The following is a 27,204-nucleotide window of genomic DNA, read 5'->3' on the forward strand; positions in this document are numbered from 1 at the left end:
TATGATATATGAACACAAAAGAAGTAAGCAATATCAACAATCGTGTTTCTAAGTTGAAAAAATAAACTAAATAAAAGATTGACGCACATATTTAATGTTTATTTAAAACTACTTACCTTAACTGCTGAATTTTTTTCCATAATATCTGTTCAAAGCGGTAGAAGATGAACCAGAGAACCACATACACCGAGTTAACTGTAGTGCCGATCCAATGAACTGCAGAACAGTCATCTAAATAGAGACAACGGTCATCAATGTTACTCGAAGGTAATCAAGTTGAAAGATTATCAGCATATCTAATGAAATATGTGACATAACATTTATTGAATACAACAGGCAAATAACAGGAACAATGTCTTCATAAAACAAATCTGACCAGTAAACCAACAAGAGAGGGTCAATTACTGATTATCCGAGCTAAATAAAAAACGTAACCAACCCAAACCTTTATGGAGGTCATTAATGTTCAGGTGAAGTTTGCAGGTATTTAGTAGATACCCTAACCGACAGTGTGATCTCAGTTTCGAAGTTTCGAATGTAGAAAGATTAAATATTTGTAAATAATGAGGTAGGAAAATATCCCTTTTTGGCCCACTAGAAACGATAACTTTGCAATTTTGGTATGAAAAGTGTCATACATTTATAAATGTTTTTTTTGTTGATTACACATACAAGTTGTGGACTTCTGACATGCTCAAATACAAAAGTGTGGGACCCATGAAGATCCGGGGTAGAATAGATCTTCAGCAACCCATACTTACCGTAAAAGGCGATAATGAGTGAGGATAAGATATATGGATGAACAACTTCTTTATAATTTTTCTGTTAAGGAATAAGCAAATCAGCAAATAGAGCTCTGTAAATTTGAATTAGAGGGTGGTGTGTCATTTTCAGTTTTTCATAAACTCTATGATAATCTTGTTCAGCCTATACTTTCGTACGGTTCGGCTATAAGGGGCTCCAAGCAATTCAGCTGTATTAATTCTGTTCAAAACAGAGCTGCTCGTTTCTTCCTTGCGGAAAAAAACAAAACACCAAATTTATCAGTCCGTGGCGAAATGGGGTGGACGAGCCCACTCACAAAACAGCGTATTGAAATATTTCGTTTTTAGCGGCGAATTCAAGCGGTCGACTCCAATTGGCTTTTTTGTTTGATTAGTAAATGGTCTACAAAATTCCTTAAATCCTGGGTAAACAATGTTTTGACTTTGCTTAATAGTTTAGATCTAAATGTCTCTGGCGATATGCATTTAACCCAATCCGATTTTCCCAGTTAAATATAAGTTATTAGCGTTAGATGCGCGTAATTGGTATTCAGAATTGTGGAATGATAGATGTTTACAAAATGGAAATAAGCTTCGTAGTTATAGATTGTTCAAACACTCGCTGTCTGCTGAACCCTATGTTACATGTATTATGAACAGGTCTCATCGTAGTATCCTAAGCAAGTTACGTTGTGGCACATTACCCTTATAAGGTGAATTTGGTAGATTTGCTAAACCTATCACCCCTTTACAGGATAGAATTTGTAAATATGTACTGATAAGGCTGTAGAAGATGACATACATTTTCTCATTAATTGTCCATTTTATTCTGAAATGATTTATGGTTGAGAATTATGAAGTCTGATCCTACATTTATTTCATTCCCTCTTATACTAGGAGCGACGTTTCAGTGTACACCGAAACGTCGCTCCTAATTGTAATAAAGAAGTTGCGGCTATGCTTTTCGTAAGATGCAACTAACGGGATCGGGTGGTCAGGCTCGCTGACTTGGTTGATGCATGTCATCGATCCCAATTGCGTGGATCGATGATCATGATATCAATCACTGGATTGTCTGGTCCAGACTCGATTATTACAGACCGCCGTCATATACATTGTAGCTGTAATATTGTGGCGTTAAACAACAAACAAACAAACAAAAGAATCCTCCTCCTAATCACTTACTTTTAATGAGGCTCTGTCCATGTGTAGGGGAAGGAGTTGTGCCAGTAGAAGGGAGTGTTGATGACGTTCCGTAACAATCATCACCAGGGTTGCAGGTTCTGCACTTGCATGTTTCAAAGTCACAATTGGAGCAATTTCCACTACATTTTTCTTTACATCCAGTGCTAGGAGAGCAGTGTCCAGCAATGCAGCCTGTACAAGCCCCAGTATATCGCTCACAAAACTTCACGAAACATTTGTCTGAACAACGGAGTGAACAATTGCTTCCATAGTAGCCATCTGTACATGTTCTGCAGAGACCAGTTTGCATATCACAGTCAAACTGGCAATCTCCAATACATTTCGACGCACAATCGCTTCCATAAAACCCTTCCAAGCATCCAGTACAGTGTGTTGCACTGCAATCTATGCAGTTGGTGCCAAATTTGACGCAAGAACCTGTAGAAAGATGGATATGAACATTAGCATACAAAAAGTACGCATAACCCACTTGTTCATGCTTTACGTGTTTAATATTCTCATACAGAGTGATTTGCACAGACGCTCGTGTTCATTTTACTTTGATACCTCTAATCTCATCATTCTGAAATCCGTCCAGAGAGGTAAAGCATGCTCCTGTTTACTGAAATACATATCGCAGTTGATTCAGGTCGTTACTGTGCCAAACACTTGTTATTCATGACACATATGTTTTTGTGTTGCTTTGTTGTTTAATTGTTAGATAACTTCAACTAACATGAACTTTAAACTTTTATTTCAACAATTACTGAAATATTTCACGTCTTTAAATATGTTGTTTAAAGTTAAATAGATATATTTCCTTACACTTACATGTTACAGACATTATCCTTAGTTGAAGACAATAGAGACCCAATACCAGAATCTTCATGAAATGCATAGTCAACTGAAAAAGAATCAGGTATTATAAGTAGAAAGAAGTCAAGTACAACAAGCCACTGACATCAGGAGACACCAGCCAGTGATGAACCGTGACCAGGGAACAATCGGATGCCACTCAACATCCACTAATAATTGTTACAGTATTTCCGCAAACGCGCAAAGTCTGCTTTTATGTTTTGTAGCTATTGGAGTGAATGATCTATACGAGAGCTTACAGTTAAATGATTTTCTGTGAGCTCAGTTCGGGAGCAAAGGTCAACGAAATGCTTGACTTTTACGTTTACATTACTGCAAACACACACAAATTCTTGCAAAGAATATTACACCACACTCAAACGCCCATCCACCCAATCGCGCTATGTCCCAATTTCTCAATAGTTTATCAGTTCAAATATTGGCACAATCAATCTGTCAGACAAACACAAAGAATTTATTTGCATTTTCATAGTGTATACAAATTTGAGCAACATAGTCATGGCTTTTTAAGCTTTTTGTGCTGACGTATTTCCAGCAAAACCCCATCATAACTGTGGGGTAAAGAATCAGGTATTATAAGTAGAAAGAAGTCAAGTACAACAAGCCACTGACATCAGGAGACACCAGCCAGTGATGAACCGTGACCAGGGAACAATCGGATGCCATTCAACATCCACTAATAATTGTTACAGTATTTCCGCAAACGCGCAAAGTCTGCTTTTATGTTTTGTAGCTATTGGAGTGAATGATTTATACGAGAGCTTACAGTTAAATGATTTTCTGTGAGCTCAGTTCGGGAGCAAAGGTCAACGAAATGCTTGACTTTTACGTTTACATTACTGCAAACACACACAAATTCTTGCAAAGAATATTACACCACACTCAAACGCCCATCCACCCAATCGCGCTATGTCCCAATTTCTCAATAGTTTATCAGTTCAAATATTATTCAGTTTTCAGGGTATTTTGGCCTAAAGGTCATGTTTGTAATGTAATACAGATCTACAATGTATACACTGATATAGACATTTTATATGCTCAAGCTTATGTGCAACACTACAAACAAACTTGTAGTATATAAGTATATGTACATAAGATGGATGTTAACAATGGAACTTAAAAACTTATGTCCCTTTAACCAGACTTATCTGGCACATTGCATCAATAGTACAATGCATGAATTACCTCCCTTTTGTATATGATAGGTTCCCCTGATCTTGGCACTTTGTATAACACATTGATTATTCATACCTATAGCGTGAATCATCTTTCATAACGCTGATAAAGTAATTTTCATGGTAACAGCTTCATATCGTGGACACACGTACTTAATCTTCTACAACTGCATACTGCAATTCATTTGGACAATATTTACAGTGCGATCATGCTTGTGTACTCCCATTCAGCGCCCTGTTTCTATATATAGCTTGTAAGACACATTTCTAGCTCTGATCTACAACAAAGGATTGGCACAATCAATCTGTCAGACAAACACAAAGAATTTATTTGCATTTTCATAGTGTATACAAATTTGAGCAACATAGTCATGGCTTTTTAAGCTTTTTGTGCTGACGTATTTCCAGCAAAACCCCATCATAACTGTGGGGTAAAGAAAACTCCCAAGTATGTGTCTGCTGATACAATTTCAAGTGTTTCGCCTCTAAACCACCAATTTTCAGTTTGTTTGACTAATCTTCCTCTGCGGAATACAATTATATTTGTCTTGTCCAAATTAACTTTCATAACAGGTTTGACACAAAAGCTTGCAACACAGTCTGTTTCTGCATTCTAAAACCAGTGTCACTTGACTTCATATAATCATGAGCAAACATCAATGTGCTAATATTATCAACTGACTCATTGACAAAAACTAGTATACATTTGCAGTTTTCTGATTGTAGTAGTAAAACAAGATCATTCAGAAATAGAGTAACCATGATGGGGCAAATCACACAATTCACTGTACAATGCAAGTATTCCTTTAATATCAATCTGTCTATCTCTACACATGATTTTAGTTGACAGTCTAGGGATGATATCACTCGAAAATACTTGTCATATTTGTAGAAGTTCATAGGTGAGTCTGTGCACAATCAAAAGCCTTGGAAAACCAATCACCAAGCAATAGCAACGTCTTTTGAATGTAAGGTTTGAAGAACACCAATGATACCTGTGGTACTAAACATTTGCTATGTCCAGCCTGATTTCTATATGTCTTGTCCTCTACATCACACCATTGACTGATTCTGTTGTTTAACTGATTGGTGAATAGTTTGTTTTTTCAATAACTGACATCAATTATATGTCTATGTAGCTGTCTGGACAGTCTTACTTGCTTTTTGCAGTAGGACGATTATAGATTCCGCCCATACTGAAGGAAGCACACCCTCTGTAAGTATTTTGTTGAAAGGCAAGTGCTTATATGGTGATATACATATTACTGCACATGTCAAGTATTCATGTAAAATACCGCCAGATCCTTGTGCCCTGCCCTTTGGCAATTCACATATAACTTACTCGATCTCACAAGTACTACCAAAATATCACTGGGCTCACATTCAATACCTTGTAGTGTGTTTATCAACGTAGGATTAAACTTATGGTCTACTCCAACCAAGGCACTACTATAGTCCTTCATACCAATCTTCAGGGGTGAATTGTACTGAACTGGTTCCCTTTCTTGAGAAATGTCTGGTACTTCTCCATAATTCGTGTGTAGAAATGTCTACATTTAGCACTTCTACAATAGCGTTGTTTACACACTGTTCAGACCTAAGTTCCTTTGCTTTACACACTTCACAGCTGATATAAATAGGCACACATCAGATAAACGATCAAAGCAACGCGGAAAAAACAACAAGGACTGTCATCAAAAAAGTCATTTTCAAACAGACTGCCCAATCTAAGAGTCGTTTAATGAATCCTTAAAACAACCTAATATCTTAAGTATCGTCAAGAGAGTTCACGGTGAGGCTTAACCTTTAATTCTATCAATCAACAATATATTTGCCTTGAAATTTCAACCAAACGTACTACCTTACTCTTAAACGTTGCAACAGGATCCCAATTGGTTGTATTCGAAATATAAAAGAACATGATCAGTATGGTTCAAGGTTAATTTCCGTACGTCTGTATATAAACTTAAACTCGGGAGATCTCAATCTTACGCATACAATGGTCAGATCTGCCCGAGGTCTTTCCATGCAGAAAGCGACGACAGAAACAGGAAGTTACATATATGGAAAACTGTGCATGTTATCTAATATATACTGAACCGAAAAAGAAACGTCACCATGGATAGATATATGAGAAACCTTATTTATCCAAACACTATAAACATACTTTGAGACATATTACGAATAGAACTCGCTCCCGTGTAAAACAAATTTTATGAAACTGGTGAATAGTTGGGGTATCTGACTCGCTTTCGCTCACCAGATACCAGAACTATTCACTCGTTTCATAAAATTGGTATAACACGGGAGCTCGTTTGAAATTGCAAGGCAAATATATTGTTGATTGATAGAACTTTTATTTATTACTTGCCATTTATAACTTTTTTAGAATTATACTGAGTTGAGTGTGAATAGGCTGACACCTACACGATTCACGGCATAATCCAATTGAGTTTAACAAAATAATATAATAACTTTAAACACATCAAAGTTTAAAAGTGTTATTTTAATGCCATACAAAGGTCCACCTTTAGAATTCAGGCGTCCGTTCCACAAAGTTATCGAAGCGCTAAGGTTATCGCCACTCACACACTTTGAAATAGACTTACGACTGTCGTTGCGCTACAGTACGATCGCCTTGTGGAACGGGGCCCTGCACCTCAAAGCTTACACTCACGTCACAATACCCGACGACGTAATTTGTGGAATTTTTTTGCAAGATCCATCGGCGAAACAATGCCATGTGACGTCAGCCTGGCAACAAGGTTGCTGGGGTCATCGTGTGTGCATAAGCTCCTCTCAGTGATCTATCATCTCCACAGCCCAATGTCGTTGAATAAGCCAAGGTATGTTTCTTTCTATATTTGTTCGTGAAACTTGTTCCGACAGTACACAAGCACGCGTTTTGGTATTACACAATGTGTAATACAGCTGTCTGTTTATTAAACGGGTGATCTCTTCACGGGCAAGTAATAAACAACGATAGGTACTTTCTTATAAACATGTTTAACCATGCTGAAATTCTAATCATGTTTAGATCATGTTGATGATGTGTTTAGGTGATGTATAGGCTGTGAAACGATAGCTCATTGCATGTGTATAGAACATAAACCTGTTATGGTAGAACACACCAAATGTGTATTCCGTTTAGGATCGAGATCTAAACATATCTTGTACGTGACTACGTTCTAAGAACATTTTTACAGCGTAAGGAATTCTTAATTAATTTAACATTAGTTAAATTTAACGATAGCAAAAATCAAGTTGTGTGCAGTGTTTGCATTACTTAATAGTGTTTTTTCTGCCTCCTTAGGATCTTATTTTTACTGACAAATGTGTATGTATTAAATTAAAATGGGATCTGATATTAAATAATAACAATTAAAAAAAAGATGCTTGAAAAACGAAAGCTTTGTCCAAATAGTAGATCAACAATTTCCATGGATTTCTGTACACAGTGAGCTGAATTCTGAGGGTTTTGTACAGTAAATCCAATACAATAAACCTAAACACATCACAGCACGAAGCGGATATGATTAGGCAATATCACGAGATGTACAAAATCATACATCAATAAACTGAATTTCAGTATCGATATACATATACATCGAGTTTTTTTTAAATGTGACCGGTGCGTGCCTACCTACGTCAGTTTTATTGTTTCGGCCAGAACATTTCTTTGGTTGACTCGGCATCGATACATGCTACTGAGGTTATGATGAAACTCGGGGACATGTCGAAACAGATTCTATTTGGCGTAAAAGGCAAATTAGTGGTGAAAAGTACAGTAAACTACGGTTATAACGAACTCAAAGGGACTACTAATTTTAGTTCGTTATAACCGTAGTTCGTCATAAGTACATATACAGCATGACTACAGCATGTAGTCGGGACCAAAAAGTAAGTTCGCTATATCCGTCAGTTCGTTATAAGCGTGTTCGTTATAACCGTAGTTTACTGTATATGAATGGATCACAGAAATCCGTGATGACAACAGGTGTTCGCGGAAAGGATAAGCATGTCATGCCCCACGGGTAGCACCCACCAGTCACACAATTTCCTTAAAAAAGCCGACCAGACCAATGGGTAAATTTATACATATAATGGTCGAATGATCTAGATTCTCAAGGCAACGATCTCTTCATATACTGAAAACATCCAATGAAAAAACACCTCTAGGTTTTCACATCACTTTGGGGAATATCATGTTGTATATGACTGTATTTGACTAATAAACTAAATACCTTAACTAGCCGGTAGCTGAAAAGTATAAATGTCCATATTATTATGTGAAAATGATGAACAATAGGTTTTGTTACTGAGTGCGGTAGGTTTAGGTGATTCACTATAAGGAGTTTAGGCAAACAAAAGATTAAGATTGAATTGCTTGATAGATTGATCGTTTGTCGTTCAGGCCACACTCATCCTGGTGAAGCAGCCAATACCTACTTGGCAACGTCACGACAAAATAATAGGTTTTCCATCAGTCTAGTTAGAAATCCCGTGAACGGAAGTGAACGAGCAACTCTGTATGGGATAGTGTGATTTCCCCTCCCCATTAACGCGCCTATAACTTATTGTTAAAAATAATATTTAAACTTCTTGGCTCATTTGTGAATTTCATGATACATATATAATTTTTCTATCTAAAAAATATATAATAAATACTATGATGCTCAAAAAAGCTTGAAAATACACGACAACAAACTTTAATGAGCTATGTATAGAAAAACAGTGACTTATCAACCATTACTCACCTTCCTTTGCTGACGAGAGTAAAAATACGTGGAACTAACAAAGTTGCTTACATCATTAGACAGAAATAGGACAGACATAGTTCCAGCTACGTGTATAACGCACAGAGGTTTAAAATAGCAGTTCTGTCCATGAAATAGTGGGTACCTGTACAAGAAGCTGTGAACCTATTTTCATGTCACGAGGTGAGTCGTCATGTTGGTAGAGTCCTCAGTCCCTTTGGCGTATCTTTGTATTAAACCCCCATTTAGCCTAAATTGACTATGTTAATGTCGCTGTTGTCACTCAAAGCATCAAAACTACAGAATATGTTTTAATTATTTAAGACTTCACCCGCGATACATCTATGTCTCTTGAGTAAAACAGGTACAACGCGTAGTAAGTACATTCATCAGCTACCGCGATATTGTATTAACTTTGTGAATAGCCTTAGGTTGGCCATGTGTTACGCATAACCAAATCTTTTCTCGGAAATACACAACGCAGCAAAGACGTTGTAGACCAATTGCAGTTTGCCTTGAATGTGTTCATCACAATGGTAATGATCTGGGTATATTGTCAATAAGAGTTCGACGTAGTGTGGTTATTATCAACTTAGATTCACTTTGTAGACCCTCTATACTTAGTTTCATTCAACGGACAATTCGAAGTGTTAATTGATCTATGAGGTAGGAATTAATCTGTTGAGCCAAACAAACCTAATTCTAATACTTCGGTTTTTTGCCGGTGTATCAATGCCCGTTGTTATGCATCGTCCACAAAGGATGTCAAAGAGCACCGTGCGAGATTTGAAGGCCCCAACACTTCTTTCAAATGTGTTATGGTAGACATGTGAAACATTTCTAAATATAATGCATTAGTGACCGTCCGACGCAATTCCCTTTTTTAGGTGAACAATTGCCTTGCTTTTACATGTGTTTGTGTTATGAAAGGTACCAACGATGGAGCACTTTTCGCTCAATTATTCACGAACACCTTGTATCATATATTTGACAGTCATTCATAAGCACACGCATACATATGTAGTTGGTTGGGTGGTTTGTTGTTTAACGCCGCACTCAGCAATATTCCAGCTATATGACGGCGGTCTGTAAATAATCGAATCTGGACCAGACAATCCAGTGATTGATATCATGAGCACCGATCCACGCAATTGGGATTGATGACATGCATCAACCAAGTCATCGAGCCTGACCACCCGATCCCGTTAGTGGCATTTTACGGCAAGCATGCTTGCTGAAATCTATTCTACCCCGGCGTCTTCACGGGTCATATGTATTTGGAACCGAACAATGGACTCTGCTTTTCGCAGACATGTCTTATGATTATCGGGGATGATTATAGAGAAACAAATATCTACGTTTTTGTTCATGTAAGTTTTTGCTTAAAGGACAATCACCTTCAGGGCAGGTGACGAATATCCGACGCTCCTATCTTTCGGCCGTAATAACTGTTATATCACTCCACCTGAAATGTACGAATGAATACCGTGATAGCTGACGCCATACCAATTGAGGAGTTATTTTAAGTAGTTATAACCGTATTGAAGCTTGCCGTAACAGTCCCATTTTCATTTCCAGTGATAACGATTCATAAACACATTGCTTTTGATATAGTCGGGGTCGTATAATGGACTCTTATGATTACGGATAAAGGTTTTGTCGCTTTATTTCATACAAATATTTGGATGTGGTGACCCAGCAATATATCTCTCTTTGTACTGATCTTGGATAAGACAGTGGAACATTTTGAGGGTGCCAGGGGAAAGTATGTTGCAGTTGTTGATAGTTGTCGTTAAGTTCTTTGGATGATGTAGGACATATTACTTTGACATCAAAAGTCAGGCAAATACTCTTTCAGTATGGTTTTGGCTTATTTGACAAGTCCAAGAAATTGTGAATGCAAAGTAGTTTTTACTTGATTTTTGCAGAGATTAGGTGATAATTTAAAACAGTCATGGTATTCATCAGTTAATGCATCTTCAAAGCGTGTATTATATAAAGAATATATGACTATGTTAAATGTTGACAGATACTTTTGTAGATATATTCCAAAACACTTAAGAATTGTTATCTCTAGGTTCAGGTGGAGTAATTATAATATTGCAGTTGAAACTTGTAGATATACTGGAAATGAATGTAATGAACATAATGAAAGATCATGTCCATATTGCAAATCAAGGAGTCATTCCAATAGTAAAAATGAATTAGAAATTAGAAATTAGGAAAAAACTATATTGGAAATTTTATTCATGAACCTTATACCATGCATACAATAATTAGTCCTTTTCAAAATGAAACCATGAAGCCATCTTTAACATTGGTTTATTTCTGTGCTATGTCTATAAAATCATTAACGTTTGTAGATACGTAAGGCCTTATACCGAATAAATATGTCTGTCTGTATGTCTGTTGATAGTTATGTTTAAGTCTTGTATTAAACGGTCTCAGAAACATTGTGAGGGTCTACAGGGGTGGAGTCGACAGAACATCTGTTTTTTTATGTTAATGTGTTTGTTAAGGGTGCCACCGAAGGGTCCTGATACGCGCACCTTTTAGCGAACACCTGGTATCATCACTATTTCATTATGATTCATAAACGCATGCTGATAATATGTTCGGAATCATATTTTTCAATAAGCAGAGATTCCTTATGATTATGAAAAGGGTTTTATCGCTTCTATGAAGAAAATAGCATTGTATCTCCGACTCGTGACATGATCAAGTAGACATAATCTTTCTGTGCTACTGATGAAGATATCAACATGGTCAGGTCACTCGATGTGATAAACATGTTATATGCCAAAAAAGGACAATTAACCTCTCAATCCATAATTGGAATAGGAACATTGAATATTATGATCAACAAAATAGTGTTTGTACTGTATATATGCCAGTTTGTTGATATTAGCAATACAAACCTTTTGGTTTGTTTATGTATACATGTATGTATAGCATAGGACTATATGGATTTAATGTCAAAACTGTTTTAACGGACATGACATCTTTATGTGTAAACTGAGTGATATATTTCGAGTTTCTAAAAAGTGCGTCAGCAGACATAACAAACATTGACTGGTAATATTATTATTAGATACAACTAAGACACTTCTAATACAGCAAATGTACTTACGTAAGAGATTGCATAATTATGTGCAATATAGCTATTGGTATTGGTACCATCTGAATTTGTGTCGTATTGGCTGACAAGTTCAAGCTATATCACTTTAAATGAAAAGTGTACTCAATGCCAGACGTAAGAGACTTGTACTATTATTCAAGCGCCCAAGTAAACGATTTCTTTGTGTATCGAAAAACTAACATGTCTTAGGGGAACGTTGTAAATGATAGGACATGGGGGGCAGGTGTTGCTACGTTGTGTAATACTAATCCGGTAGCGTGTCAGCAAAGGAGGCCATGCGTTCAGTGTGATTGCATTGGTTGATAGCAACAAACAATGTAAGGCTGAAAGCGCCCTAAATAACGGCTGTAACTTCAAAACGGGTGACGAAACTTGTTCATTACTATCGCTTGTGTAATAGTAATAGTTATATTAATCCATATAGATGTCTACCACAGTATTATTGGACCCAATGAAGGTAAGACACTGCATGTTTTTGTCTTAACAAAAGCGTCCTTTGAAGGTCAACGTGAGTCTTTGTTTTGTTATCCCCCGCCCCAACAAAGTTGGCCGGGGATATAGAAATGGGTTCCGTCCGTGTGTGTGCGTGCGTGCGTGCGTGCGTGCGTGCGTGCGTGCGTGCGTGTGTGTGTGTGTGTGTGTGTGTGTGTGTGTGTGTGTGCGTGTGTGCGTCCCGAAATCGTTTCCGGAGCATAACTCAGAAACCGTTATGTGTTTCTCTACGAAACTTTGCATGTCTATCAAACTCATGCTGAACTGGTGCTTTTTGCTATTTAGGAGTTTTATACATTTTTATGTTTTACATTTCCATGGCAACAAGTTGGACTTACGTTCTATAAGGGTGGTGTTCGTTTCCGGAGCGTAACTCAAAAAACATTAAATACTTCCTTATAAAACTTTGCATGTCTACTAGGCACATACTGAACTGGTGCCTTTTGCTATTTAGGAATTTTATAATTTTTTATTTTTTACGTTTCCATTGCAACAAGTTGGACTTAGGTTTTATAAGGGTGCTGTTCGTTTCCGGAGCATAACTCAAAACCCATTCAATACTTTCCAACAAAAACACATACTGGACTGGTGCCTCTTGCTATTTAGGAATTTTAGAAATTTTTATTGTTCACGTTTCCATGGCAATAAGTTGGACTTAGGTTCTACAGGGGTGGTGTTCGTTTCCAGAGTGTAACTCAAAAACCGTTAAATACTTTCTTACAAAACTTCCCATGTCTACCAGGCACATACTGAACTGGTGCCTTTTGATATATAGCACTTTTAGAATTTTTTATTGTTTATGTTTCCATGACAACAAGTTGGATTTAAGTTTTAATATAGGATTGGTTTACTTAAGTAGTATAACAAATAAACTGTTAAATATTTCCTTGCCAAACATTGCATGTCTATATATAAAGCGCATACTGAACTAGTGCCATTTGATATTAAGGAGTTTTAGAAATGTTTATTTTAGAATTTCCATTGCAGCTATTTTGACATGGGCTAAGAGAAATGTTGGGTCAGTTACCTGGTTTGGGACCATAACGTGTTAAAATGGGCGGGGGATATAGATGACTTTGTCAACTATACGCTTGATTATCTAACAAAGCATTTATTTTTTAATAAATAACAACCGTAGTAAATAGTGAGAGAGGTAAACTTTAACGTTTCATCAAAGTTGTTTCGGCCATATAGCGACGACGTAATCGATAAAAAAACACTATAAAATACGTGCACTGCCCTCTGCCTCCTGGATAACAATTGAATAATCTTGTATGTGTGGGTCAAAGTTGCACAGGGAAATATACCAAGAACCTCTTTACAAGAATACCTGCACATTGAATAGATATTTTACTGTTATTGGTGCAAAATATAGCAATGGGTAATTAACATTTTCAATTCTATTTCTGACAATATTCAATTTCTGAAGTTTTCAATGTCCCATCAGTGCACTTACATGTCGAAACACATATAGATCAATTTGTAATTGATAACTGTACCGTTCCAAATCATAAATGTACCAAAAAGGTGTATAATTCCACCAAAAGCAAAACTTAACATGAAAGGTAAAATATAATAGTTTGCTTCATGGATATTGCTTACATTGTAAATCAGAGATTTAAAATTTTGAAAACCCCATTCTGATTTCGGGTTAGATTATATCCCCAGATGCGACCAAACAACAATCAAACTAAACTTTTAAATATCATCTTTGAAAAATAACACTTTAACAACATAAAGGTTTGTACTTAAATAAATGTACATAAATGTGAAACTTCAAAATAACATTTAATAAAACATTTCAATTAACTGAGTATTTTCATCTTCATATCCATAAATCAGACTTTATGTGGCTGTCGCTGTGTATGGTTAGGTTGGTGTTCCGCAGCAATGTACAAAGCATCATTGAACATTCTCCCGTGATTTGGTAGAATACAAGAATTCGATCGGGCAGTCAAAATATACAATGACATGAAATAACAAAGAAAGCTCCCACACACCATTCCAAAATGGAAGCACGAGAGATTCCATGAGACGTTTTACAATTACATGTTTTTTTCAAACAATCAGATGACCACAAAAGAAAAACATTTCTCATTCCATACCGATAGCCAGTAGCAAATACTAAAGTAGGTTAAAGATTAGATTGTAAAATATTCAAAGCTTGTGTGGAAATCGACTTAAATATGGTATTACAGATTCCAAAGACACGTGCAAAATTGAAGTTTTATGAGACCTTCATTCCTTTGTCATAATGATGTGTGCTTGAGAACTAAACAAATAGAGGTTTGTTTTATCTTCATTCGAGATGGCCTCGGGTCCTGTGTCTTCAAAGTAGCTGAGTGCAAACAGAATATGATTCCCTATAGGCAGTTATCGGCGATTCATTAACAATAATTAACAACATACCTAAAACCAAAGGGTAAAAAAATAATGAGTGTTTCTGTTGTCAGACTAGGTGGAGATACGTCTGTATCTGTCATACTTTTGTCCCCGTTGCCCTTTTATTATAATAATATAATTAATATAACCAGCAAGATTGTTGGTTACCACGAAATATTCGATTCAACATAGTACCTGTCATGCTCTGTTACCGAGTATGTTGCACATATTTATGAAACGTTAACGAGAATAACTCGATTACTCACCTAAACAGATTCCATTGGACGTAAAAGTCAATAAATCACATGAATGGATAACTGAAAATCAGTGATAACACCAGTTGTTGCGCGAAAACATAATTTGCATAAGAAAGTAAGTGTTATGTCTGACGCCGCACAGCAATACACCTGCCATGCGACGGACGCGGTCATGCTGCGTATATCGTAAGAACAACATTTCAGACTGATTGGCCATGAGGGCACGTACTAGTTCATTACTACATACCATTAACGCCAGTTGGTATTTCCACTTTATGATCGCTACACGGGTATTGTGTAAACAGGTGTTGGCTGAAAACAGCTCAGGTTGGACGAAAGCTAAATTTAGACCGGGTTTTCCCAACTTACTATGTTACTGTGTAATCGACAACTTACTGTTTTGCTATTCATAAGAATAATATCATAAAATCCTAACTGAGAACCTGAGATATTTACTGCATAAAAAAAGAAGACAGACAAAACCATCTCACAATACAGGCATGGGGCCGATATTCCTACACAGGATATGCTCAATCGCACCACTGAGCTGTGATTATCCTTTTTGATATTGAACCCTAACCGCAATGCAATAAAACTGATAATTCATTGATCCAGTTTTATTTTGGATTATGCATATCATCACATATCATCATAATGAAACATATTTAAAACGCATCTAGTCTGAACTTACCTAAAAACACTGCCGTTTCTAAGAATCTCCGCTAGTAAGTGAGTTGGCAATAAATACAGACACAATACAGCGCCGTCTACAATCGCCTGTATTGCGCAAACACAGTGACGCTTATCAGTGTGGTACACGGTAACAAGGAAGTTATTTACTGCGAAGCACCAACTACGTATACATGTAATGTCTGTACAATAATGAGGTCACGAATATCTGTAAGAAAATACGTAAGTACACATCCTCTCTATATTAACATATAGGAATTGATGAAATTGTATTTTCCTTACATATCTATGAAAATATCACCCTTTTCGATGTACAAATGTATGGTGTTTTCAGTGTATAACGGCTGTTGATCATAACTTATTCATATCCATAAGTCAGAATGCGGGGCATCAAGAGGCAAGGAGTGGTCGGTTAGCCTAGTGATGAAAGCATTTGTTCGGGATCTATTCCCGACATGGGTACAATGTGTGAAGCCTATTTCTGGTGTTCCCCGCCGTGATATTGCCTGAATATTGCTAAAAGCGGCGTAAAACCATATTCACCATAACGCGGCAGACCGATAGGGAAGTAACATGAACTCCACTTCCTTCTGTTTCAAATAGAAAACATTATCAAGTAGAGTCCGGCAAGGCACGGTAGGGTGTTCTTACTTTGTATGTCAGATCCCAGTAACAACATGTGTCTTTGCCCTCAAGGGGCGGTCGGGTAGCCTAGTGGTTAAAGCGTTCGCTCGTCACGCCGAAGACCCGGGTTCGATTCCCGACATGGGTACAATGTGTGAAGCCCATTTCTTGTGTCCCCCGCCGTGATATTGCTGGAATACTGCTAAAAACGACTCACTCACTCACTCACTCACTCACTCAAACTGTAATGGACACTGTTGTTGTTGCAGTTGATTCTGGGCGAGGAATTCAATGGCCATTCTGAACATACACTTTAAAGAAGTAAAACTGACTTAACTACAGGTCATTATGCAATTGATTTTATAAAATGATTTCTCATCAACCATTACATGGTTTAAGTACGACAAATCATTCGAATCATAGATGGTTATGATTTCTCCATCACGAGATCCATTTGGGAATTTGCATTAATTTTTACGTATAACACATGAGATGCAGCATAGATATAGTGTAACAAATGTTATATTTGGGATAACACTTTCTTAGTAAAGTACAGATTCTCGGGACTCAACCAAAGAGAATCTGTACTTTACTAAGAAAGTGTTATCCCAAATATAACTTTTGTTACATTTGACCACTTTCTAAATGGCATTGTGTGTTCATAAACATAGTGGATTATGCTGATGTCTCCTGTCTGCATCTGCATCTTTAATGAGTCTGCGATTCTGTCCTGCATATTGGACTCTGTGTATTCCAGACGATTTGTTTCTTGGCAAGGATGTTGTGATGTTCTGACTTGACAACGATTTTGTCAAGGCATCTATGCTACCCCCCAAAGTGGTTATTAGTGTGGGGACCAAGTCGAAATGAACTTATGATAGAACAGAGTCACCGTTTCATAACCGATAGATATGACACGTTAACAGTTCACTTATCATGTTTTGATAAAACATGATTTATCAAGCACCAAACGTGTTCACTTGAACTCAAATTCAATACACCCAATCAGGTAATCAGGATTTTCAGTTGCACTCGAGCTCATCACATTGTTCTCCTAATCGTCTGGCAGTTTCTTTCCCACTAGTTATTCGTTATGTTATTATTTATATGTGTTTATCAATTAGCTGAGACCTTGTGCTGATATAACCCAAATTTCTTTCGGGATAATGAAGTGTTATCTTATCATATCTTTCACCAGGTGTTCGCTGAACGGTGAGCGAAATATAAAAAAATAAATAAAAATTCAATCCTGCCCCACTGGCGGCACCCGTTGGTAAACACATTATTCATGAATATGCTGTGCCAAAAAATGAATTTGAATTATTTTAATCTCCGTGGATCTGCTTCGTGTCACCACAAACAATTCTTCATGTACTCCGTCATTATGTAATTGCTATGACATTGAAGAGAAATAAACGTGGTGGTATGAGACGACGCCGTGTCTGACACCTATTCTAACAAAGTAGGTAGGTATCTTGTTTCGGAGAACTCTATCTCTCCCCGGGAATCTAAAATAAGTAGGTCATCGAAGTTATATGCAAGCGCAAACTGTACTGCCTACGTACTCATCCGCATAGCAAACTTGCCGCCATTTTGTGCAGCTATATATAATGATTATGGTCAGGCGGTTTGTTATGGTAAAACATTGTGTAACCGAAATGGTATCTCCTTTCTATCAAAATTTAACATTTGTCTTGCTTTGAATCAATTTTATATCATAAGAAATCAGAAATTACTAACTCTTTGAAGACAGACGAAACACTGCTACATACTGATTGTGCAGGTGTATAACCTACAATATGTTCAGCAATCAAAGATCACAACTAGATTATTTATATCGACGTCAGCTCAGTAGATTTTATCTATGTTGAGTCAACTACAAAAGAAATGTTTGGGTGGAGACTTTAAAACTGCGACCTCTTGTGTTGCAAAGCGAACATATTTCTTAAACGTATTTTTTCTTTACTTACAAGCAGCAACATTGTACACGTGTACACAGCAGACGTAATAAAGAAGTAACACATCGTTTTTATTAGTTTCAACAAAATCAGTCATAACAGTATCGTGTAACTGGATTTCTGGTACATCTATCATTTGATTGTCTGTTTTGTTTACAGGCTGATATCGCATGGCAGGAGTAATGCTAATAAATACTTACTTATTTATGCATATTGTGTGAATGGTGGGTGCAACCTGTAGGACAGGACGTGCTAACACGTTTCGCGAACACCTGGTGGTTTTTAGTGGTCTATTCATAAAATGTCCACAGTTATTTTGCCCTTTACGCCAAATTGAATTTATTTAGACAGAGAATCTAGGCTGGGTATTCTCCTGCATTAATAATATATATTTATATAAACACAGGTATTCTTGTAATTCGATGTTTAACTATAACTAGAAGTACCTGCTGTCCAGCTTTATCCATAAACTTATTGGATTGTACAGGAAATGTGGAGCCAAATGGGATTTTATCGAAAAAAAAAAATTGTCCCGAACATTCTTGAAGAAAATAGTTATGCTTCAGAGCGTTGAAAAACAGGACGTGGCTCGATGGTTTAATATTTGTGCATACAGTTATTTCTTTTCTCTAGACAAAATGCCTCGGGATGGACACAGAGGATTGCAACCAACATTTCTGTTTGTTGTTTACGTTTTTCTCCTGGTGTATCACGGTAAGATTAATCACACCTATGAAGTTGAAACGTGAATAAATTAAATCACTGGCAAAGTATTTATTAATATTAATAAGCACAACAGTAGCATAATACATGTAGCTTGTTTTCTTTATGCATTATGCCCTTTGTTTCTTCGCTTTTCCTTTTCTTAAACATTTGCCAATGAAACAATCTTCACAAATTGCTATAAGTGTGCAGACATTTATTTGCCTCACTTATTTTCCATGTGAAAAACGATGATCAACGCTTGGATAATTATTGGAAGGTATTTGAAACTACAGCTCACACTATGTAAGGATATTTCAATGTATTGATTAGGTGGACTGCATTTCTGTCTGTAATATCTTTGTCCTTCACAACATTTTACATTTACCAGTACTCGTTGTTTGTTGTATAACGCCGCACTCAGCAATATGCCAGCTGTATGACGGCGGTCTGTAAATAATCGAGTCTAGACCAGACAATCCAGAGATTGATATCACGATCATCGATCCACGCAATGTGGATACACTGATATGCATGAACCAAGACAGCCAGCCTGGACACCCGATCCCGTTAGACGCCTCTTACGGCAAGCATGGGTTGCTACAGACCTATTCTACCCCGGATCTTCACGGGTGTTACCAGCACTAAGTTCATTATTGATCAAAAGTCAAGTTGATAAGAATAGCTTCCACCATGTCGTATTTTGATGTGTCTATGCTGTCGTATTTGCAGGTGACACCAAATGCGTGTATAAAACTCGCCGACTCTTGAAGGATGGCTGTGTGAACTACTGTCCCGAGGAACAATGTCCCGAGGAATGTTCCTACTGTGACAGCGGCTTCTATGGGTCTGACTGTACGAGGAGCTGCCGAGGACACTGTTTGAATGGAAGGTGTGCCCTCCTGGCCAATGGTAGAGCCGTCAACTGTACGGCGGGCTGTGTGGAGGGGTGGAGGGGGTTAACGTGTAGTACTAGATGTAAGTATCCTTGTCGGAAGTGTGGGAGATACACTGGAGATTGTGTGGGGCAATGCAGGGATGGTTTCTACGGACCTGGGTGCTTACAGCGATGTCCATATACCTGTTCCCGATGTGACAAAAGTAGTGGAGTATGTTTGCCTAACACTTCTGCTGATGCCGACCTATCGCCGATAAAACACAAAATCACATTAAGCCTGACACATGGTAGTGACATTAACAAGACTCACAGCAGTCACGTTAACAAGACACACGGCATTCACAAAGCAGGTAAGGGGCTGTCAAGAACCATCCAAACCGATTAAATGTTTATTTATATAAAATAATATTGTTTTACACATACATATATAATAAATATTTTTTAATCCACAGTTCCTTGTTCCTCATTGTTTACTTTTTTAATACATAACTGGTTGGTTGTTGTTGTTGTTGTTGTTGGTTGTTGTTGTTGTTCAACGCCGCACTCAGTAATATGCCAGCTATATGACGGCGGTCTGTAAAAAATCGAATCTTGACCAGACAATCCAGTGATTGACATCATGCGCATCGATCCACGCAATTGGTACACGGTGGCATGCATCAACAAAGTCAGCAAGCCTGACCCCCCGACCCCGTTAGTTGCCTCTTACGACAAGCATAGTCGCCTTTTAAGGCAAGCATGGGTTGTTGAAGACCTCTTTACCAGGATCTTCACATAACAGAAGGTCCACATCAACGTGTATCAACATACTAAATTTCAACAAAAGCAATGTGTGAGTACAATGGGGTTTTTCTGTTTTAGAGTTACATCAACACTCTGCAATGACGTCAACACCCCTTGGTGACAGATGGTCAATATCCCCATATTTCCTCACTGGCGTTGCTGTATTATCTGCAGTAATAACTTTCATTATCGTCAGCATCGCCATCACCAGGTATGTCTTCATCACACAGTACTGGCGATACAGCGAACTCCAGAAATAACTTCATTAATTGCGTTCACCATACCACATACATGATGACAACAACTCTGTTTGAAAAAGAAATACAAAAACATGCCGAGTCAAATGAAATTAAATAATATAAATGTTAAAGTCAATGTGTAAAATCAGACAATTTGTAAAATCTCACTGGCACTGAGTGTTAAACGGTATGAGTCATCATCAATCCTGTCCAGGGTGACAGCCAGGATGTTTCGAGGTTCTGTTAAAGGAATGGATATAATGTCTTTATCGCCAGGGTTGCCAGCAACAAGTTCTACTCGACTGTGCTTTACCATGCATTCTGCTTGAGCCAGTTGACCAACTAGATGTACCACTTGTATCTGGTTACTCGAAGTCCATTATGCTGCATAATACGTTTACGCCAATGTGTCAAATATTCTGTCTGATATTTCAGTCAATTTACAAAATGACTGACAATTTCAGCCATTTTACAAATTGACTGATTTTACAATATACATATTCATGTTGTCTTTGTGTTTTAGATTGTGTTTAGTGACATTCCAAGATGATGTGGAAGCTAAGGATACAATGGGTGTAGCTTGATGATGATGAAAATACTTTAATGTACAACCATAATTCTATTTTGCAGGATGAAAGCGACAAGAATGCAATCGAAGACGGATTCAGTTGAGGAGCGTGATGAGTCTGATCGGCTCCTCAATGTGAAAGTCAACGTTATTTTGAGTAATGAAGTTTCGTGAATCCGTGTTTATTGACATAGGATTAAACAGACAAATACGCGAGTACAAAAGCAAAAGTTTATATCCCTTCAATTCTGCACTGAAAACAATATTTGGAAGTCATTAGGGCGAACTTGCGCCGTGACAGGTTATTAATAACTGTTTGCTAAAATTCGAATATTCAATAATAACCTGCTTCTGAAAATGGAAGTAAAAATTATTTCAATGATTTAAAAACTACTCAAAGACTTTTGAAAAACTGTGGAAAACTACCACTAGGTGAAGTTCTTTCATTTACAAGAGAGCAAGTGATCCTCAACGGTTTCAAAAACCATAAAACATGTGACCCACCAGGAGAAAAGGGACCTTATGGGTGCAGGGATACAATTGTGCTGTGACGTCGTAAGGAAAGACGTCAACTTATTATGTGCGGACTGTAAAAAAATATCGTATTTTCTCACTTTTCTGGATTTCGGCATATATACCTATAGAGATATTCTTTAGATAGTAGTTCTTATTGGTTGAATTGGGTCTACACTACTGCGCAGTGTGCATGGATAAGTGTCAGGTGGATAAGCAGGACAAAGAGGTTTTGTGCATTATTCACTCCGTTGAGATCATGATGATAGCTCTCGAAAGTAACCAAATATCTTCAAAGAGCTACATGTTTGTTTCTTGCTTTGTTTGTTGTTTAACGCCGCACTCAGCAATTTCAGCTATATTGGGATACGATGACATGCATCAACCAAGTCAGCGAGCCTGACCACCCGATCGCATTAGTCGCCTCTTCAGACATAAGTGTCCGCAGCCTGAAACGGCTACTCTAGGTAATTACGCAGTGTTGTTAGTGTATTGGATTTTTGAAATTCGTCATGCGTATTTTTACGTCAAGGAGTAGAATGACCGGCTTTTTTATATTTGAAGTCAGGAGAAAGGGTAGAGTTGCCTCCCTTTTATGATACCAGCTAACAAAGAAAGTAATGCGAATGAATAATTTGTAGAATGTGTTGTTGAAGATGGTGTAATACGTCATCGTTTATGGACAACACAATTTAATTATTTATTGGTTCCCCAAAAACGGGTATTTTTCATAACTTATTTTACTGAAACAGTACATCATAATTTGTCTAAATCTTTCTGTCAGTTGACTTTGATTTAAGAAACTGATGAGAGTTAAAGGCTAAGGCAGTTTAACATTTCCGTTTGTTGACATTCGCTGTGATTTGTTTTCTTTGGTTGAAAATACATAATGCTTTTGAACAGTAAATGACAAAACAGTATACAGTCTTCTAGAAGATGTATTTTTGAGTTTGTTTTTTTAATTCTAAACATGTAAATTTTATAGAACTAGAGATAAATATATAAAGGTAGGCAAAGCATTCTTCAACAATCGAAACTTGTGCTGTCTGTGATAGATTTATTTGTTGGAAGAGTTTATTGACGAATGCCCCGGCGGTGGCCCGAGTTCGAGTAGGTCATTGAATCATACAGCTGGTCATAAGAGGCGAATAAATTGCTTCGGGTGGTCAGGCTTGATGACTTGCTTGATATCTTATCATCGTACCTGTCATTCTAAATTTCATTCCTATTGTTGATTATCATTTTTTGGGATATATGCATACACAATTTTGGATTTTCCTGAACCTGGCTTATCCAAAACGTAGCACTGAAGAAGCATTTTTGAAACACAAGAGGTCCTAGTTGCTCTGCCGCCAAGATCGGCACAAATAAACCGAAATGACGCAGATAAAAACAAACTGTTTGCAGTGCATACTTGAACTGATATAGAATTGTGTGTATTTTGTTCTCTCTGTGTCAATATCATCATATATAACTTGATCCCGTACAAATTGTGTTTTTAATATTCTTTTGGTTTTGAAGCCAATTAGTTTTTAAACTTGTTATGTATTCCCGGTTTTGCAGACCCTTCACTATAATTACAGTATCAATCTTGATAGGCCTTTAGAAGCAGCTTGACAAGGTGTAGTATGGATAAGAACTCCTTTGGTATAAATTGTTGAATAGGCATTACTTAGAAGTTGACAGATGACAGGGTAGGCACAATTTTATGGATAACAACCTCTTTAATACTGTAAAAAGCGACGTTTCGGTATAGATCCTTATACCGTTGTCAAGCAAGACTCAATGCCTACCCTCCTCTAGTATACATACAGGAATGACAGAGTGGGAGAACGTGACATATATACACCATGTTCAATATAACATCAACTCATTTAATCTCTTATATAAAGACACCACCTTGTACCCACTCTCCTATATCATGCCAAGTTCATATCGAATGAAGGTCAGGGTCTCGATTAAACGCCGGTAGCAAACGCTGGGTAGTTTTTGTGCGCAGAATTCTCTCCATTTTTAGTTTGTGATTAAACGTCGGGGATAAAGAGTGTCTTTAATGAATATACGCCCGGGCGTTTGTTTAATACGGTACTCCATTGTAATCTACACCAACCTTCATGAATTATGCGCGATATGAACATGCAACAGTATGAAGGGTTTTAAGAACCTCCTTGTCATGATTACAATTATTAATCGCTTCTGAGTATTGTTTTGCGCCGCTTTTAACAATTTTCCATCATCATCACCACGGGGAATAACAGAAACAAACTTCACACATTGTACCAATGTGGGAAAGGAACCCAGGTCTTCGGCCTGACAAACGAACGCTTTAACCACTAGGCTATCCCACCGCGCCTGGTATAAAGACTTGTGCCAGTGATATATTTTCACTTCTCCCCATTCAACACTCTACCTTCATATAATTTACGATATTAAACTACATTCTGTAGTTAATTTCAATTGTTACCGCTCAGTGTCATATCATCATGCATGTGCTAAACAATAAATGTGTCTGCAAAATGTGGTTTTGTTTTAAAGGAAAATGCAAAAAGGCTCCAGGGGGAGTCGAACCCACGACCTTCTGCTTACTAGGCAGACGCTCTAACCAACTGAGCTATAGAGCCGCGACGTCCGACACAGGAGCTGCCTTATTGCCGTTCTGATTTTCACCCTCACAGAGAACTGTCAATACTTTGGACATTCACCTCTAGTCACGTGACACGATACCTGCTTGTTTACACCTTGACATCGTGAAGTGTGCAGAACACTCATTCTATACAGGTAGTGAACCACTTATCAGAATACTTATTGTGAATTTACTTATCTAATTTGACAAATGCTTACTATTTATCAAGAGATCGATTAATTTCGAACAATTTTATTCCTTGTATTTAATTAATTGCCTTTCCGTCATTTCGCAATTATATTTTATTAGGAAAACATAGTATAAAACTGTCATAACGCTCATGTGAATTTTGAAAGTTTCAGTGACTGTTTTGTTATTTAGAGCATTGCCAACATTGCCACAAGGTTCCTGCGTACAATACCGATGCAATGGTTTTGATAGCTCTGCCATGACTGTGGAATATATATACATGTATTCCCCAATTTTCTCGCCGGGACGTTCAACTGACACGTGGTGCAGAGCAGCTAATCTCGGCTAGAGTTGTCTCCCCTACACTATGGATCACCATGTGAAGACGCCACACAACCGTTTTGCTGCAACAATTAAATAGTCAACATTAACGAGTAGCACTCTGTGCGTCGTTTAAACACGAAAGCGTATTTTTTCAAAAAGAAGAATATTCATAAAAAAAAACATATCATGAGTTATGAGTTTTGGCAGAGATTTCTTTGAATATGGAAAGGGTTTTGTTGCTATTATCAAATTTTTATTATAATCATGAGATTAATATCCGAATTTAAGTGTACTGTGAATAAGCATATATATATATTCTGAATGTTTTTGTCAATAAAAAGTAGTCGTTTATAACAAAAATATTAGGGTTTTTATAAACACCACTGACGCAATAAAAATGAACTTCACACAATACAATTAAGTCATTTTTTTTAGTTGATAACTTTTTCATGACTTCATGTTCCATTGTGATTTTATCAGAAACGTACTGACACATTGACATAAGACATACGTGGCTGTATCTCAAACCAGCCGATCTAAATAACGATCTTTTAAAAGGACACACAAGTTATGTATGGTGGTTGAAAGTAAACGCGACGATCGACAAGGGAGCTGCCTACTGCCGTTCTGATTGTCACCCTTACAAACAGAGAACTGTCAATACTTTGGATTTTATGCCTTCCACGTGACATTCACCTCTAGTCACGTGACACGATATCCGCTTGTTTACACCTTGACATTGTGAAGTGTGCAGAACACTCACTCCATACAGGTAGTGTACCACTTATCAGAATACTTATTGTGAATTTACTTATTTAATTTGACAAATGCTTACTATTTGTCAAGAGATCGATGAATTTCGAACAATTGTGTTCTTTATATTTAATCAATTGCCTTTCTGTCATTTACCAAATATATTTTATTAGGAAAAACATGTTATAAAACTGTCATAACGCTCATGTGAATTTGAAAGTTTCAGTGACTGTTTTGTTATTTAGACATTGCCACAAGGTTCTTGCGTACAATACCGATGCAATGGTTTTGATAGCTCTGCCATGACTGTGGAATATATTTACATATATTCCCCAATTTTTATTTCATTTTTAAATTTACCAAAAATCTTGGCTCGTCTAGATTAACCTAAACCAAGTCTAGTTTCCTTGATTCCACACGAGTTATGAACAGCAGAGGTGGAAATCTTTTCTTTAGCAAAATAAAATACAATTATTTTAAAGAAATGCCTTCATAGGCTGAGTGTTTGTCTTTGGTTCGGAATTAGGTCGCCAGTAGATGGAGCTGTCATTCAAATCAACTATTTCGTTGAGTTGAGTTTAACTTTATAAATGGTTTCCTGGCTAGCAATATGTGTACTAAATCCGTCATCATTTACTGTATGATCTTATACACAGTTTGCACATAATTTCAATATCACCAAAGTCGCCATGCATGGTGGATTTTTCAATTTCTGTAAGTTTGAACACAAATTAGCTCTTGCTAACATTCGATACTTAGCTACCGTAAATCGGGGCTCCTGTGTATAAGTCTTTTGTAGACTTCCTGAAAGTCATGTTCAGTAAAGTGAAGCCTAGCAAGCTATAATATGTAACACTGAGTGACACACTAGAGATGTGTCTCAAAACTGCAGACTCCCAAGCCGCTATGTCACCGTAACTCCGCCATGAAGGGTAGAAGACAACGAAGGGAATTCTCTGTTTCATAACACACTTTCCCTTTAGCCTCTTGTTGTGTCCAAGACTTCGTTCTTCACAGATCTCGCCGGGACGTCCGACCGACGCGTGGTGCAGAGCAGCTAATCTCGGCTAGAGTTGTCTCCCCTACACTGTCGATCAGTTTTGCTGCAACAATTTAATGGTTAACATTAACGTTTAGCATTCTGTGCGTCGTTTAAACACGAAAGCGTATTTTTCAAAACGATGAATATATATTTAAAAAAACATATCATGAGTTATGAGTTAAGATTTCTTATGAATATCGAAAGGGTTTTGTAGCTTTTATTTTATTTTTATTATAATCATGAGATGAATATCCGAATTTTAGTGTACTGT

General features: G+C 37.2%; 2 protein-coding genes and 1 non-coding gene across 11 annotated transcripts in view; 1 reads left to right on the forward strand and 2 right to left on the reverse strand.

The window, feature by feature from the left end:
• Positions 1-15,908, reverse strand: part of LOC139480253 (receptor-type tyrosine-protein phosphatase alpha-like) — a 30,564-nt gene extending 14,656 nt beyond the window's left edge. For 2 of the 3 annotated variants that reach the window (XM_071263291.1, XM_071263289.1), the window contains exons 1-5: positions 15,719-15,739; positions 10,155-10,222; positions 2,781-2,853; positions 1,950-2,387; positions 117-231 (exon numbers count right to left, since the gene is read on the reverse strand). In XM_071263291.1, coding sequence (XP_071119392.1) covers positions 117-231; positions 1,950-2,387; positions 2,781-2,847 — 620 coding nt within the window. In that variant the 5' untranslated portion in view covers positions 2,848-2,853; positions 10,155-10,222; positions 15,719-15,739. Of the gene's footprint in view, positions 1-116; positions 232-1,949; positions 2,388-2,780; positions 2,854-10,154; positions 10,223-15,718 lie in introns of all 3 variants that reach the window. The other variant, XM_071263290.1, reaches the window with a different exon arrangement.
• LOC139480254 (uncharacterized) lies at positions 6,828-25,971 on the forward strand. 7 transcript variants are annotated; one of them, XR_011654412.1, is made up of 7 exons: positions 8,897-8,940; positions 18,933-19,013; positions 19,734-20,249; positions 20,761-20,893; positions 21,552-21,646; positions 24,538-24,780; positions 25,007-25,971. XR_011654412.1 is itself a non-coding variant. In XM_071263296.1 (6 exons), exons 2-6 carry the CDS (start codon positions 18,938-18,940, stop codon positions 24,660-24,662), a joined length of 945 nt encoding a protein of 314 aa, XP_071119397.1. In that variant the 5' UTR covers positions 6,828-6,846; positions 18,933-18,937; the 3' UTR covers positions 24,663-25,971. The 7 variants fall into 7 exon arrangements, 6 of the variants coding, with proteins under 6 accessions (XP_071119397.1, XP_071119393.1, XP_071119398.1 ...); XM_071263296.1 differs by lacking the exon at positions 8,897-8,940 and adding an exon at positions 6,828-6,846 and having other exon boundaries at positions 24,538-25,971; XM_071263292.1 differs by having other exon boundaries at positions 24,538-25,971.
• Trnat-agu (transfer RNA threonine (anticodon AGU)) lies at positions 24,550-24,623 on the reverse strand. The gene has a single exon. It is a non-coding gene; the product is annotated as a tRNA-Thr (tRNA).
• Positions 25,972-27,204: the final 1,233 nt, after the last annotated feature.

This window comes from Haliotis cracherodii, unplaced genomic scaffold (genome assembly GCF_022045235.1).
Source record: "Haliotis cracherodii isolate W230 unplaced genomic scaffold, xgHalCrac1.p SCAF_4, whole genome shotgun sequence".
NCBI classification, from domain to species: domain Eukaryota; kingdom Metazoa; phylum Mollusca; class Gastropoda; order Lepetellida; family Haliotidae; genus Haliotis; species Haliotis cracherodii.

Excerpts from the sequence above, each read along its gene's own strand:
- LOC139480254 (XM_071263292.1), top strand. Across the intron at positions 20,250-20,760 it reads ACACGGCATTCACAAAGCAG|AGTTACATCAACACTCTGCA; the intron begins GTAAGGGGCTGT and ends TTTCTGTTTTAG. Across the intron at positions 20,894-21,551 it reads GTCAGCATCGCCATCACCAG|GATGAAAGCGACAAGAATGC; the intron begins GTATGTCTTCAT and ends TCTATTTTGCAG.